The sequence below is a fragment of the Antedon mediterranea genome, chromosome 10, assembly GCF_964355755.1.
Source record: "Antedon mediterranea chromosome 10, ecAntMedi1.1, whole genome shotgun sequence".
Classification (NCBI taxonomy): domain Eukaryota; kingdom Metazoa; phylum Echinodermata; class Crinoidea; order Comatulida; family Antedonidae; genus Antedon; species Antedon mediterranea.
In genome coordinates, this window is record NC_092679.1 from 1,226,946 (window position 1) to 1,242,702 (window position 15,757).

The 15,757-nt window shown below is 37.9% G+C and overlaps 3 protein-coding genes across 4 annotated transcripts; 2 read left to right on the plus strand and 1 right to left on the minus strand.

The window, feature by feature from the left end:
- The first annotated feature begins 14 nt into the window (after positions 1–14).
- On the plus strand, positions 15–4,190 carry LOC140061210 (NADP-dependent oxidoreductase domain-containing protein 1-like). The gene is made up of 5 exons (XM_072107719.1): positions 15–523; positions 1,735–1,934; positions 2,099–2,440; positions 2,782–2,968; positions 3,266–4,190. The coding sequence occupies exons 1-5, from the start codon at positions 312–314 to the stop codon at positions 3,447–3,449; spliced, it is 1,125 nt and encodes a 374-aa protein (XP_071963820.1). The 5' UTR covers positions 15–311; the 3' UTR covers positions 3,450–4,190.
- An 89-nt stretch (positions 4,191–4,279) lies between these two features.
- On the minus strand, positions 4,280–7,195 carry LOC140061208 (uncharacterized). The gene is made up of 4 exons (XM_072107718.1): positions 6,057–7,195; positions 5,613–5,684; positions 5,437–5,526; positions 4,280–4,475 (listed from the first exon to the last, which is right to left on the minus strand). Exons 1-4 carry the CDS (start codon positions 7,104–7,106, stop codon positions 4,410–4,412), a joined length of 1,278 nt encoding a protein of 425 aa, XP_071963819.1. The 5' UTR covers positions 7,107–7,195; the 3' UTR covers positions 4,280–4,409.
- A 1,491-nt stretch (positions 7,196–8,686) lies between these two features.
- On the plus strand, positions 8,687–15,701 carry LOC140059819 (scavenger receptor cysteine-rich domain superfamily protein-like). 2 transcript variants are annotated; one of them, XM_072105751.1, is made up of 10 exons: positions 8,687–8,920; positions 10,010–10,336; positions 10,656–10,982; positions 11,100–11,435; positions 11,598–11,921; positions 12,096–12,407; positions 12,779–13,117; positions 14,623–14,940; positions 15,257–15,346; positions 15,476–15,701. In XM_072105751.1, exons 1-10 carry the CDS (start codon positions 8,854–8,856, stop codon positions 15,694–15,696), a joined length of 2,661 nt encoding a protein of 886 aa, XP_071961852.1. In that variant the 5' UTR covers positions 8,687–8,853; the 3' UTR covers positions 15,697–15,701. The 2 variants fall into 2 exon arrangements, with proteins under 2 accessions (XP_071961852.1, XP_071961853.1); XM_072105752.1 differs by having other exon boundaries at positions 15,479–15,701.
- The last annotated feature ends 56 nt before the right edge of the window (positions 15,702–15,757 follow it).

Below are 15,757 nucleotides of genomic sequence, written 5' to 3' on the forward strand. Positions count from 1 at the left end.
TTTTATGACGTCATTTAATTGGATTTGTGAAATATTTTCGTCGAAGACAGTATAAGTCCTAGTTCTAGGATGAAAACACTTTCGTAATTTCTTTGAATAAAAATGTACCTATCGTCGCCGTTCGTTATCGTCCTAAAACAGACATTTTTCGTGCGCGAGCAAATTTAATTATGATATTTATTAAATGATACGATTTGTTGCAATGCCAATCTTAACATCGAAATGTTTACAGCGCCAACAAAAACGGGAACCAAACGAAATAGCGCACTCTATCATCTTGTGGAGTATTGAATAAAACAAACATATTCTTCATGGATACCAGATTGCGAAATATGGCGTCCATAGATTCCGACGTTACAGGAAATCCATATGATATAACTAAGGATTTACCAAGCTTACAGTTTGAAAATGGACTTTCAGATTTAGAGAGAGATTATATGTGTTTACGGTCTAGATCCCATGCGTTGACAGTTTCGGTTTGTGCTCAGGCAACTTATTTTATAGCAATTTTAAACGAGGCACGGTAAGTGTGTGATGAGTGAGTGTATTTATCGTAGGTCTAGGCTTCAGGCACAAAACTGTTCCTCTCTACACCACCACCACCGGGCAGATAAGGTCACAGTGCATTTCGGCCGCTGGTTATGGAACGCCCAAATTCATGAAACTCCAAAAAGGACAAAATATGGCATGATCATTTTGGCCGCCAGGTATGGCGCGCCAAGTTGAAATAGCCAGAAATAACTCATTAACTGTACAGTATTACAGTGAAAAAAAAACAAACTTTATCAAGTCTATGGAACGCCACAGAGAACTATGGTCATTTAAACTAGAGATCAGTTGTGCAATGGGCTAAATACATTTTGTTTTTGCCGTAGGCATAGATTTAAAGTTTTTATTAGTTACGGTATTTTACCGTCTGAATATTTTGGTCAAAATGAATATTGATTTAATGTTTATTTTTTTATTTATTTTACAAGTCCCGAAGATGCGTGTGCTTTGTAAAAATGTGTTTTATGAATCAAGTCAAGTGTTTTTGACTGGCACATAAAAAAAACTTCAGCATCACCTCCTAATTCTTATTAAAAAAATATCATTAATATTCACTGTAGTGATGGCAATGTGCACGCTATAATATCGCTGCTGTTTCTGGAATTGAAGACCACCGATTCGGCTTAATAATACAGTATTTAGGCCTAGTAAAATATTAACATTTTAACACACATGGCGTGTCATACATATTCAAGAATAATTACAATTCTGGCGGCCGAAATTAACATTACATATTTTGTCCTTTTTGGCGTTTCATGAATTTGGCAATTCCATAACCGGCGGCCGAAATGACTGGCGGCCGAAATGATCAGACACCGCAGAGGTCAGGTCTGGCCTTAGGATAGGTGACGCAAGTCTAGGCATAGGCCCTACATACCATAGGCTCTATCTAGGCCTAATAACCTACCCAGATTATTATATTATTTATATTATTAGTAACTTGTGTCTTTATTATTAGCTCTGTGTTGTGTCTACTATATCAAACTTTATGTGACAAAAACAAGATGTGATGTGCACATCACATGCCATGTGCTGTGTGGGCATGATATGATGATGTCATATCACTAATACCATATTTGGGCATATCACTACCATATTTAGGCACATCACACTTTTTTTAGCGCTAATATTTACATACTGTGAAGGCATGGTATTAATGTTGTTACTTTTTTATAAATGATGTAGAAAATGCATTCTTGAAGCTAAGACACCAAATGTGTCAAAGACATCAAAGTTTCTTCAAGAAGCACCGCCAAGAGATCCAACCAAAGTTGGTGTAATTGGGTGTGGTCGCCTTGGACTTCATCTTACCAACTGCCTTCTCACTTATGCTAATGTAGACCCTGAGGATATTAAAGTATCAACAAGAAAACCAGAAACACTTTGTGGGTATTTTGAACATTTTGTTTCCTCTTGATTGATATAAATATAGTATTAGTAATTAGTATAGGCTTAGGGCTATGCCTACCTTCTTAATAAAAAAGTAAAAGTAAATTAATCACATTAATCACATGTTGTTTCATTTTAAATCAAAATCCTTGTATTTCAGCTTCACTTAAAGAAAAGGGTGTCAGATGCTGTAATGATAATGCCAGTGTGGCGTCATCAGTCGATGTCTTGTTCTTTTGTGTTCTTCCATCTCAGCTTCCAACAGTCGCCAAAGACATTGCTGACCACTTGAAAGATCACACCATCATTTACAGCTTCCTTAGTGCCATACCCATCAAACGTCTGCAACAACTGCTTCACAGTGTCAACATTATCCAACCGGAGATAACATGGCAAGCTAAGAATGCCGATGCCTCGTGGAATGTGACACAGGATGTGAACTTGGCGCTGGAAAATCAACAACAAGTTGAAGTTACATGCCCTCTGTCAAGTTTCAAACAAGGTATTTAAAAAATGAATGCTCTTTTTCAGACGTGTAATGTTTACATTATGAACTTTCCTTTATGGGAAGCATCCCAATAGCTGTCCTCGATTTTTAAAAACCACTGTATATGACGAAGTATAATACCACTGATCTCCCTAGGCTAACCTCGGACACAAGAGTTTTTCCATTCGAGTATACTCTCATAGGCCCCCTTGGACTATACTCAGTCTTTATGGTACAGGTACTTACAATTTTGCCAATTTTAAAGTTCTCTCTTTTTGGCAAAAGAATAGATATATTTGTAAATGTCAGAATTCTTACAGTAACTACATAACTATATTTATATACTCTCTTTGTAGAAGCCATTGTTGAAACAAATGAGAAATGGTTTGAACTTATTCTGTATGCATTTGTGAATGTCTGCAAACAGTTACAAGTAGAACGAGAGAAAGCTGTAAACATCGTCAATATCGTTGTCTTAGGTCAATCGCCTTCGCGTAAATATCTTTCAAAATTTGTAACAGATGACTTCACAAAAAGACAAGAGTAAGTCTATTGTTTCTAATTCGTACATTAAAGTGTAAGTTTTAGTGTGATGTACCCAAATATGGTAGGGATATGCCCAAATATGGTAGTGATATGACATCATCATATCCATATATGGGCACATCACATATTTGTCACATAAAGTTTGATAGTGTAGAGAGAGCTTAAGAGTTTTCTTTGATCAACCCATGTTACCCTCCCTGAGTTTGTAAGTCATCGACCTCAGCTCTCTAGTCTCTCAACTTGAAGTTGCAGTACCTCCCTCTTGTTGAGCAATGTATGTGTGCTTGTTTTTAGTATGTGGCCAGTGTTCAACTTGGGGGCAGTTGCTGCCAACCCAACGCCAGTAACCAGCACGATTACAAACAATGTTGAACTTCGTCAAATGATGCACAAGAAGTATAAAAACAATTTTGATAAGTTTGTCTATTGGAAAGGCATCAAGCAGATCAAAGCTAAGGACAATGGCAATGATACATGAAGGTATTCAGTTTAGTTTGTATCATATTATGAGGTTATTTATTTCGTTTTTAAACAGCACACATGTCAATAACAATAAATAAAATTTAGGAGTATATTATGTTATGTATTGTTTCAGTCGAAAGTTCCCCACCAAAAGTTGTTCACCCCCTCTCTCTCTCCACTTTATTTCCACTGGACTACTCTCTTCCTCACCCCTCTCTATCCTCACCCCTCTCTTCACTTCATAACCCCACTTCCTCTTCCCATTTCATCTCTCTACATCTTCTTCACACTTCCTCTTCCCACTCCCTCTCCCCACTTCCTCTTCTCACTTCCTCTTCTCACTTCCTCTTCCCACTTCCACTCCTCCCTTCCTCTTTCCACTTCCACTCCTCCCTTCCTCTTTCCACTTCCTCTGTCCCCTTCCTTTTCCATTCCCCACTTCCTCTCTTGTTATATATTCTGAATGTGCTTGTTCAAGCATGCAATGTTTACAGTTTGAACTATACCTTTATGAAAAGAATCTCACCAGCTGTGCTCGATTTATATATTATAAAACATCATTAGGTTACTCTAAATGTGTTGCATTGTAAATATTGAAACAGTTAGGAGTTAATTGAAATTGATTTTAGTTATGATATTGGATTACATGTAATGAAATTGATCAACAGTAGACAAAAGAAGGTTTTGTATTTATTTATAGAAAACGTATATTGAATGTACAAAGAGAAAGTAAAGTGAAAACCTTTCATACAATTTCAGGTTTTTTGGCAGCAACTTAAAATTCAGAGCTATTTTTAAAATTCTTAAATTAATGAAATATACAAAACAACACACAAAATGCACAGTATAACTGTACAGTTTAAATCTAATATATATATTTGTTTATGTACATATATAAAATAAAGATGACTATTATGTAAAATTTTATTAATAAAGTTTGTGTTTCATTTAATTTACTATTAAAAACGTTGTTAACTTAAACTGATTTTGATGGTAGCGACTGAACAGCTAGAGCGAAGTACGTCAACATCACACCAATAACCTGCAACGAATCAAAACAACAACTATGCTTGTTTAAGTTCGAATGACAAAGAAAAGTTGTTTAAGTTTGGTTTACACTACAACGCATGGATATACACGCATCGCAATCAATTTGACCAATCACAAGTAGGCCTACGACACGCAAGTAATTTGACCAATCACAAGTAGGCCTACGACACGCAAGTAATTTGACCAATCACAAGTAGGCCTACGACACGCAAGTAATTTGACCAATCACAAGTAGGCCTACGACACGCAAGTAATTTGACCAATCACAAGTAGGCCTACGACACGCAAGTAATTTGACCAATCACAAGTAGGCCTACGACACGCAAGTAATTTGACCAATCACAAGTAGGCCTACGACACGCAAGTAATTTTACCAATCACAAGAAGTGGGCCTACGACACGCAAGTAATTTGACCAATCACAAGTAGGCCTACGACACGCAAGTAATTTGACCAATCACAAGTAGGCCTACGACACGCAAGTAATTTTACCAATCACAAGAAGTGGGCCTACGACACGCAAGTAATTTGACCAATCACAAGTAGGCCTACGACACGCAAGTAATTTGACCAATCACAAGTAGGCCTACGACACGCAAGTAATTTTACCAATCACAAGAAGTGGGCCTACGACACGCAAGTAATTTGACCAATCACAAGTACGACACCCAAGTAATTTGCCTGAACTGTCATCATTCTTGATTGGTCAAACTACATACGTTGCGCGCACGAACGCCGCCTAGTGGAAACCATGCTTTATAAAGCGTGGTTCCCACTAGAACGTAACGCAAGGACGTAAACGCAACGCAAGCGAATTGACCAATCACAAGCGATGGCTTATTCGCTTGTGATTGCTAACTGTCTATAACTTCGCTTGTCATTGGTTAAAACGCTTGCGTTGCGTTTACGTCCTTGCGTTACGTTCTAGTGGGAACCAAGCTTTAGTGAACTTACAGTAAGAATGAATCCTTTTGTTATCGGCATTAAAGTGTATACAGTAAACGCAATGTTTGGTCCGTTGAGTTTTGCCAATAGCATATCCATCTAATAAAATGATTTAAGAATAAACATATTACTCCGTACAAGATACTGAAAAGCGGTATGTTGTAGCGTAACAATGTTATACCTACCTCTAAAACGTACTTGTTAGAAGGTTCTGATGGCACAATCGCATTGTGTATAAAATGGACAATTTCATGTGCCTATATATAAAATGAAAACGAATAAATTCACTTATTTTTTTATGTATTATTATTATTATACAGTGGTTATTACAAAATATTCATAACCCAGGCATTTAAGACTAGAGCTGCCTCGTTAGTGTTGTATCGATCGTGTTGAATCAAGTAAACTTTCCACAGTCGCCGCAAGGTCTATCGCAGTCGACGGAAAGTTGAATAATGTTCCGTCTACGGCGGCCGTGCTTACGTCTACGCTACCGAGCTGACGTCTACGGCGACCGTGCTTACGTCTTCAGTTCTCACTGCCTACTTTTTCTACTTTACGTTACATAAAATCTCGCTCTCCTCTGAAAAAGACTGATAATGTGATTGAACAAACACCTTTCGACTTACCTGTTCGTGCATCACAGCCGAAAACCACGAAACCGATGCGATCATTGACACCACCGCAGTTGTCCAAATTGTCATCATAGCATACACAAACAATGAAAACTGGTTATGTATTAATATTAACTGATACAATAAAAACGTCAACATGGCGATTGTTGTCGAATACTCCATAGCTAGGTAAAGACAGAACATTTGATCAGCTTTGTACACAGCAATCGCTAAATTCTGGTGCTGGGTTCTTAAGAAGCCGCAGGATTCGACCCAACGTTCTTTTTTCAAGCATTCTATAACTACAAGTCTAAGATTAATAAATTGCCTCGTAAGTACCTTCGCGATGACAACAAATTCGGCTACAGGAAAGAAATAAGCTAGCGTGTGAAAAGGTATCAGGCTCATTAATGGAATCTGTGCGTCTTCCGGTAACGGTGCGTAATAGTACAACGTCTCGTTTTTTGTCTCTTCGATCGGTCCAACTCTCGCGATAAATATAATACTCGTGTTCACCATCGTTAGTATTATTATAGAACCGATTATAAGCTTGATTGACTTTTGTAATTTAGGTTGGTTGATTCCCAGACCGTATTGAACACTTTGAACGCTTTGACAGAGTTGGTTCCAGTGGCAGAAGAAGTCTTCTGTGTTGGATGGTTGCAGATCTCGAACGAACCAAATGGTAGCTTTCATCGCGCACTGGAGGAACCAAGATAACGTGACTATTTGAGCGACAAACACTTCATTTCTAATGTCATTGTGGAGTCCGGACATTGTCCTTATGAAGTTAAACCAGAGAAGAAGTAGAACTAAAAAAGAGTAGATACGTTGTAGTAAAAGAAGTGACGTGTTCTCTGTCAGACGCACTGGACATCCGATACCGCAACACGTCATCCATTTATACAACAACCTAAGTTCGTGCTTAAGATTCACTCGTTTATAATGTAGCTTAATGTCATTTGTGAAGTGTGGTTCGACTTCTCCAAAACATATTTTTGCTGAAGGTCTACTATTACCCCCACTCGTCACCTCTGGGTGTACTGCTTTCGATATGCTATACATTTTGTATGTTTAAGAACAAACTTAAGTCATCATTCATATTAATTGTCAGATAAGTTCCCACGTTATGATTTTAGCCATCATCCATTCATCCATCCATATAAAATCTCAGAGCAATGGTGTAATCGTTCTCTAAGACTTTAGCAATTCATAGATAATGAAGTCTAAAATTATGCATAATTAAAAATGATAATAAAACCACCGATCAGCATAAGTAAATAAATAAAAGTTAGCACGATCAGTAACGGTATCAAGACAGCCCACTTCTGCATATTGTGCAAAGCTTATACTGTAGGAGACTAGCTAGGCCAGCAAGAGGCGTCTTCCAGTGCAAGTTATTGTGGGTTGTTAGCCCACAAGCAACAGAGCTCCAAATGAAAAGATATACAACACATGATTGCAGCATACAACTGATGACGTGTTACGCGCGCACTCATGCCATCCATCAGGAGTAAAACTGAATTCAATTCGAGAAATAATTGTTAGTAAAACGTTTAAAAAAAACACTACTTTACAAAGTGTATACAATTACACGTCTTTCAACTTTTTAATGAATTCGTTTAATTTAATTTAAGAAAAATAACAATTTCGTGTACAAAGGCTCCGTTTAATGGCACCGTAGCATTGATTGTTACCATTGATATATTGGTGTTTGTGTGTATTGTTGTAGGCCTAAACCTGGCCAGGTGTAAATGAACCACTAATGGACTATCATCATATGTCTGTACGTTGTGACGCCTTTAGCTACTGTAGTGCATTATTTTATAAATCATTAAATGTTTCAAATGTTTGTTCTTTTTATTGTGTAAATTATGCGTTTTTTTAATTTATTATTTCATTTATAGAAAGAAGAAATACACAAATATGAGTCATTTCTATTTACTATACGAAGTTTAGTAACTAGAATGATTTATATACAATATTGCGTCCCAGATACAGTACAAGCATTTGTATAGTGACGTCACCGTTATTTTGTAAATAAATGTTATTTTGATTGAAGACTTTTGGAAAAATATTGTAAAAATACAATCGCTCAGATTTTGTTTATATCCATAACGAAAGCTCGTTTTTTTCTGCACCTGCCAGACTAAAATTGGTCATATAGGCTACATGGCTGCAGTCACGTGCGTAAATGTTAGTTGAGTGTTTACCAACCGACCGACCAACCGACTGACATAGTGAGCTGTAGAGTCGGATTTGCACGCGACTAAAAACGAATGATATAAAAATATGAATAAATTAGACTAATATCATTGGTTTCATGTCAATGTACTCTACTTTCGTTTATCAAGTGCTTTCCGAACGTTAAAACAACATAAACACTATAGAAAGTGAAAAACATTGTGGGTGTTTATGAAAGCTAAATAACCGTATAGAATATTGGGTTTGGTAAACATGTAAAGATTTGGTACAATGATCATAGAGGTATAGCACTGATCAGCCATAACGGATCACCACAATAACCTATAGTAGTTAGAAAAGAAAGACTAGATTTGATAATCCTCTCTGAATTTAAACCTATCATTGTATTGATGGTAGCCTATAATCTATACGGCTTAGACTACCGCATTGGTTGATATGCGTCGTTGGTTTTGTTGTTTACGCATAACAATGATATTATTTTAGAACGAAATTATTGTGTTATATGATGTATAGAATGATATTGAATTGTGGTATAAATGGCGTCGTCGTAACTTTACGGTAAAAATTCATCGTATGCGCGCCTATGTTCCAGCACTGAGTATACGCAATGTTACTGGTACCACAACAGGCCGCAATCATTCTATTCAATGTCTTTGTGATAACCACTGCAACCGGTAAGTGTATAATTGTTCGAGTTATTTCCACTAATAGGCCTACCATGCCTATCATACTTCTTACTCCTTAGTATAGTAAGTAGGCCTATTATGTAGTAGCCCTATTGATTTTGGTCGCCTCATTAATTTTTTCAGTCAAAATATTTAATATAGCCTCTAGTCGTTGTTTAAGCTTGGTTCCCACTAGCGACGCAACGCAGGGACGTAACGCAACGCAAGTGAATCGACCAATCACAAGCGATGGCTTATTCGCTTGTGATTGCTAACTGTCTATAACTTCGCTTGTCATTGGTTAAAACGCTTGCGTTGCGTTTACGTCCTTGCGTGACGTTCTAGTGGGAAACAAGCTTAAAGACCCAATAAAAACATATATTGTGCATGTAAAGCCTGATACTATACAACTGTTGCGCTCAAAACCTGGTACAGGTAGTTAATAGGTAGGCCTATACTACCTAATTATAATTTACATTTCGTATTTACTAATAAAAACATACAAAAATCGTTGTCTTTCTTGAATGAATTATGATGACCTCTGGGGAAACTAACCCAATACTAACGGAAATAACCTATTCGTTGAAACCTATTGTCTATTGAACTTAATCGGAAATTTTCAAATCAAAAGTTTCCTAAAAATAATGAGACTAGAACTAATTTTAGAAATATTTGTCAATGATTATTATATTCAGAATATTTTGAAAACAATGACGACACCTGACATTGGAAAAAAGAGCACAATAATTTATTAAAATTAGAGCAAACTCAAGTTTAAATTACAACAAAATAATTATTTATTAATTAACTTATGTAATGATTGTTATGCTTTTCCCCAAAATATGCGTTCCTAGAAGACAAACAGATTTACACAATTGTAAATAGCCAAAATGGTTGGATTTGTTGATCTCGTAATAGGCGTAGGTTTTCGTCATCTATAGGCCTGCATCAAATAACAAGCCATATACATGGCTGCAGTCGCGTGCTCAAATTTGAGTTACCGACCAACCGACCGACATATTGAGCTGTAGAGTCGCGTGACTAAAAATACTATTCCTAGTTAGGTCTATCATTTAAAAGTCTGTCTTATGATTACAGATGTACTTATTCGACTTGCGGCCAGTGCATCACCAGAAATGGGCCGTTTAGAGGTCAAAATAAATGGTACTTGGGGGACGGTGTACAGCAGTAACTGGGGTGAACGGGAAGCCCATGTTGTCTGCCGTCAGTTAGGCTACATTGTACCAGTCACTCGTAATCCTTTATTGGGTCACTTTGGAAAAGGAATAGGAATGCCAGTGCACATGGCAGGTGTAAAGTGCCACGGGAACGAGAGTAATATCCTAGACTGTCTGTATAAACGACCAATGGAGGATAGCCATGGAGAAGACGTTGGTGTCATATGTAAACCGAACGAAGCATCTGGTAAGAATTCTGCCACTGATATTATTATTATGGCCGACTTCTGTTGTGAACGACAATGTCAGTTAGTCTTGCATTCATCTGAATGATGGTGGAACTTACTAAGCCAGGACCTTTGACTGGTCATATCATTGACCAAGAGCTTCTCTCGTCCAGTGCCCACCTTAGCCAGAGAAGAGGCATAAGCCGATACGTCTGATACTGCTGCTCATTAAAGATTGGCCTCATAAGGAGGACAATTGAAAGCTGTGACATATGATAGTTTTTGAGCTAACATCTTAATTAAACAACATTCTCTCTTTTTTCCCTTCCTTTTTTCAAGATTATCACGTGAGACTAAGCGATGGTGATTTAGATAATTCTGGAAGAGTCGAAATTTACCTCCGTGGAACTTGGGGGAGCATTTGCGACACCAATTGGAACTTGAATGGTGCCACTGTCGTCTGTCGTAACCTTGGCTTTGCTGCTGCTGATGCCTACCATCCAGCTGGCGACGTCGGGGAATCGTCAGAAATCCATCTACATGACGTCTTGTGTCAGGGTACAGAGAGCGGTTTACGATACTGTGGACACCAGGTTTACAACGAGACTACGCCGTCGGCTTGTACGGGAGGGCGTAGTGTAGGAGTGACGTGTCTTCAAAGAAAAGGTAAGTCTAAAAGTGCCTCCGTTGTAGTACCCGTACCCATAATTAAAACACACCGAAACGCCGACAAATGAATCAGATTAATCTACTCTATATATCTATCTATCTCTCTTTATTTAGATTTTCAGACTAGGTTGATGGGCAGTAATCAACCAAATGAGGGTAGAATCGAAGTTCTTCTAGAAGGAGTTTGGTCTCCTGTGCTCAGTAGGAATTGGGAACTGAGAGAAAGTAGCGTTGCTTGCAGGGCGCTAGGCTACGAGACGGCTTATGATGCTGTGACTGATGGACGCTTTGGTGACGGCCAGAGTGGGTTGGTTTACGGTATGGTAGACGTGGAATGCAAAGGCAAAGAAACCAGTTTGCATGCTTGTACTTATAACTTAGAACAGCTTAGCACCATCGGATCAGATAAATACAAAGTCGGCGTGGTGTGTGGAAGCATAAATGCAATTGGTAAGTGGTGTGCCATTTGGTTTCAGAGAGTACTCTACCGTAAATTTTTACATCGAGTAACTCTTCTGTCGAAAAATACACGAAGTATTACTCAGTAAACCGTTTTCAAGTCTGTGCTTCTTAGGCCTATTACAACTTTTTAACCCTTTCAACTTTTTATAGATGGAGACGTCCGTCTCGTAGATGGAAAGAATCTTAACGAGGGCCGCCTGGAAATACACCATTTTGGGAAATGGGGTTCAATCTGCATGGATGAAGATGGATGGTCGGTAGAAGATGTCACCGTGGCATGTGTACAGCTTGGCTATCCGAGTGGTAATTCCACAATTGAGTCGATTCCAGGACCCAAAGACCAGCCAATTTACCTCAATGACGTAATCTGCTCTGGTAATGAGAAGAGTCTGTCAGATTGCCAGCATGGTGACTGGGGCATTCATGATTGTAGCCACAAACAGGATGTAGCACTAGCTTGCAATCGCAATAAAGGTACGAAGAAAGTGACAGAGAAGAAAAGAAAAATACTTGAAACATTTTATTAAACCTTCAAGATTTATCAGTTATCCCAGTAGGCCTGCTGTAAACACATTTGTGAAACGAAATGTTGAGATCAAAAGTGCATTTACCATTAGATTAAAAAAAATGTAATTATTTGTTTCATAGATTTCGACGTCAGACTTGTTGGCGGCGAAGTCGCATCAGAAGGCATAGTCGAGGTTTTTATTAACTATGTATGGGACGCTATGTGCTACAAAGACTTGTTGATAAATGATGCGTACGTGGTATGTCGTTCACTAGGATTTAACGCAAGTGAAACTGTTTATCTTAGTCCTACACATGTTCCTGAAACGTTTCATAGGATAACACTAAATTGTGTTGAGTCAGATAAGACTATTGAAGAATGTTCCCCAACAGAGGGCGTTAATCAACTGTGCCACAAACCTGCTAGCATTAGCTGCTCAGCCTACTCTGAAGGTAGTGCAACATTTTGAGAGGTTTTTAAAGTTTGAATATCTTCGTACCTCCCATTTGCTGAATTATTCTATAAACAGTAGAAATATTCAATCATCTGATTGCATTTTTATATAGACTAATAATGGAGCGAGTTCAGAATCTAATTGAATTGTATTTATCCTATCTCACTCCAAAGATGTTTCTCCAAAGATCTTTCCGGGCACCTGTCTTCATTATCATATTGCATTGAATTTTTCCTTACCCCTTTTTTCAGAGTTTGTAAATAAATGTTTTGATATGAAATGAAAATCTTATGAACATTATACATTGCGGAGTGGTCAGTGTTTTGCCACTACCGTCACTACTATCATCTAATATTATTCTCTTTATAGATGGCCAATTCCGTTTACTGGGAGACAAACAACACGAAGGCGTTCCAGGTTCTTTTGAAATTCTTTCATCAAAAACCGAATTAATTTGTGACGATGATATCACTATTTTCGACAAAAATGTAATTTGTCGAAGTATGGGATATGCTTCTGCCAAAACCAATTACAATTTACCAAAATCGATTTCCACAAAAAAGTTTGATAGTGGCTATGGCTGCTTTGTTAAAAACATTGCTTGCAAAGGAACGGAAAGGGATGTCCGAGATTGTCCGAAGCTTTCCGACGAAATGTCGACAAGTTACGACTTAAAAGCTATGTATACTTTTTGCAACGACTTTACAGGTATTGGTATTAAGTTAATTGTGTTTCTATAGAAATAAGCCAAGTGACAATCCAGATGTTTTCTTTATAAAATCTACGGTGGCGGATCCAGTGGCGGATCCAGGGGTGAGGGGGGGGGGAGGAGCGCACCCTCCGCACGCATCTCCCCCCCCCCTATAAATTATCCTACCATTATGGGAAAAAAAAATCGGGAAAAGAAGCGTAAAAAAGAGTAAAACTTTCACTTTTGATTTAAATACATTGTTTTAGCGCCGTGCTAAATTACTTTTTATTAGAGGTCACCATTGCCGATGCTGTAAATTTCTAAGAGTTGCGAAATGAATTGCCTATTTTCACCAGAAAAATAAACGCATTTTGGTCTCTGGATGTAACATGATATTGACGCGTGTATTGTACCCATACTCGGGCTCGAACGATTCGTACAAAGGACACCGCCATACAACCGCGTAGGTCTACCTATTGTTTCGATCGCTGGCAGTCAGCAAGCATAAATAAAAGTGTATATACGTCAAAAATGGAACGCCGTGGTTACCTACAGATCATCATCATAGAGGATTTGTTAATAATAATATCGTAGGCCTACTGTGGTCACTGTGTAGGCCCTACTGTAGTGTACATTATAGCAACCGATTTTTTTTTCTAGGCCACCCACCCAACTGTATCAATATCTATTTATATATTTAATTTCTTCAACAAATTGATGTAAATAATATTGAGCCATAATAAAAGCATTAAATTTGCTTCCCCTAGATGGACGTTCGCATTGAACTTGAACGCAATCAAAACTAAATACTGAGTGAATGAAATCGGCAACAAAATGTTATATCGTCCTGTAATTAGTCACGTGTGTTTATTGGAGGGAATAAGTATGATCGTTTTGCTCATTGGTAGCATGCTGCATTATTATGAGAGTGTCTTTTCCTGCAAATTAGAGGTGCCATTTATCATGAATTTTATGTGCGAGAGTACTATTTCTTCCGGCCATCGGGTGCGTCATTTAACAAAGTTCTCTTCACCACCACAGGTCCTGTCGACGGCCTTGGAACAGCACCTTTTCCGCCATGTACGTGCAAACGCTGACTTGCGCGAAACGCCCTGTTGTGACTCTTTACTCAAAATAGGCCTATAGGGAAAATGTCACTCTTTAATAGGCTAGTACCTCAGTTTTCATATTTAAAATATCAATTTTTAACACAAAATCCTGGATCCGCCCCTGAATATCTGCCAGAATGTGTTTTCGTATTGAAATTCTATTCCAAATGTACTAATCAACGTTTGACTTCACCTTAAGTAGTAGGAGGATTGATTACATACAACATATCTTTATTTTATGTATTCACTAAAGCTCTGTCTACACTATCAAACTTTATGCGACAAAAAAAATGAGATGTGTCCATATATGGATTATGATGATGTCATATCACTACCATATTTGGGCACATCACCTACGTCACCAGTACTAGAGATCAAACTTAATCGTCTGCTTTTGCTTACTTCATTGACAGAGCATTCCGTTCGGCTGATTAGTCCTGCGTCGTCACTGGAAGGTAGGTTTGAGATCTACCATGAAGGTCAATGGGGAACTGTTTGTCGTTCGCCGTCCTGGTCATACAACGAGGACGCCGTCGTCTGTCGTTCACTTGGTCTAGGACCGCCTTCTCACAACAGTAGTGCGGGATTGAAACATTTGAGAGGACGCGGACCAATACATTTGAGTGACGTCAGTTGTATTGGGTCGGAGAGCACTCTAGCAGAATGTAAACACAGTGATTGGGGAATCAATAAGTGTGTACACACCGATGATATTATGATCGAATGTTCAGGTAATTCAGTCAACTTTATCAATCCTTGAAAAAATATATAATATTTAAATTAGAAAAGTAAAAATGGAATGTATTGTGTACAGTTTTTTATGTCATCATTATCGACAATTATCAATGTTGTCATCATTGTTATCAATCACAGTGTCATCTATTTATTGCATTCTCTCCTTGTTTATTAGTCTTCCCATCATTACGGGGCGCCATTCGGAATTATGTCAACATAATTTAACAGTGTCCAGAAGGCGCCTCATATACCACTCATTTCATATCCACGACTCGCATAATACCAATTTAATAATGTCTAAATTGTTTTCAGCTTCGCCTCCGAATGCTTGCGGTCATTCTTTATGTAAAGACGATGAGACTTGTCAACTAGGACCTTCATTGAATCTATTTTGTCAATCAGGTAGGCCTAGGTTACTTAATTGAATACTAAACAAAACACAACAGTATAACAGGACCACAATGTAAAACAAAACAGTAAAATAGAATACACATGTCGTACTACTTTGATATTGTTATCTCTTTTTTTCAGCAGAAGATGGCGGTGGAATTCACCTAGTGTTTCTATTCCCTATCTTAGTCTTCTTTCTTATTGTAGCAGTTTATATAACAATTCGATTGTGTCATTCTTTACCGGTTCAACCACACAAAGACTGTGTTCGCTATTTCAGAAGGTGTTGTCGAAAAAAAGGATCTAATTATCGGATAGTACTCACCGGTGATGAGGTTATTTTAGTTGAAAATGAATCGTGATACAAACAAAAAAGACGTGTTTATTGTTTTGGTAAAAAAACGGATAACATGGGGAAAATTT